This window comes from Trypanosoma equiperdum (assembly GCF_001457755.1).
Source record: "Trypanosoma equiperdum strain OVI genome assembly, contig: ctg_87, whole genome shotgun sequence".
Lineage (NCBI taxonomy): Eukaryota > Euglenozoa > Kinetoplastea > Trypanosomatida > Trypanosomatidae > Trypanosoma > Trypanosoma equiperdum.
Window position 1 is genome coordinate 2,307 of NW_027124842.1, and position 691 is coordinate 2,997.

Genomic DNA, 691 nt, shown 5'->3' on the forward strand with positions numbered 1-691 from the left:
TCCGTATGAATAAATATGTTCCCCGTTATTTTTTTATTTAGGACTAAGAATCTACAAAGGATATGCTTTTAGCTGCTGTATCACTGCTAGCCCTAGCTGTTTCAAACGTCAGCGAAGGAGCAGGAAACAACGTTAAAGGATCAGAATTTGGCTTTTTTTGCACACTTGTCAACATGCTAGACGCGGAAGACATCGAAGATGTAGCAACAGAGGGGTTGGAAGAAAAAGCAAACACCGCCTGCACAGAAATAGAGCACATGTTCATAATGACAAACAACGAAAGTTATTACAACGAAGACCCTGCGAATTCCCCGGACGCTGCCGGCACAGTCAAACTAGAAACGCCAGAGGAGATATCGCAGTGGAAGACAGCCAAAAAAGTGTGGGAAAAAGCGGACGAGGAGGGTAAACCGGGCAACAAAAAATACAAGAGAAAGGACAGAGCCCTCGTGCCACAGCAGATCGGAGCTAAGCTTGACCGAATATTTAATCGTGCAGCAAAAATAAAGAACAAAATACAAACAGCAACGCAGGCAATAGAACAGAAAGAAAAAGAAATAAGAACCGCAATGCGGCAAGCATTGTGCGGCTGGCAACGGCCAGGAGACGCAACGCCAAAACCAAAGCCGGTCGCAGCCGATTTTGAAAACACTTACGCTGCTGCATGCCACGGCACCACCGGCCCTCGCAA

General features: G+C 46.3%; 1 protein-coding gene across 1 annotated transcript in view; it reads left to right on the forward strand.

Annotated features, from left to right (window-relative positions):
* Window positions 1-62: 62 nt before the first annotated feature.
* TEOVI_000420600 (Trypanosomal VSG domain containing protein, putative) overlaps window positions 63-691 on the forward strand; it is a gene marked incomplete at both ends in the record, with an annotated part of 948 nt that continues 319 nt past the window's right edge. The window contains one exon of the mRNA XM_067227001.1: window positions 63-691. Coding sequence (XP_067083102.1) covers window positions 63-691 — 629 coding nt within the window.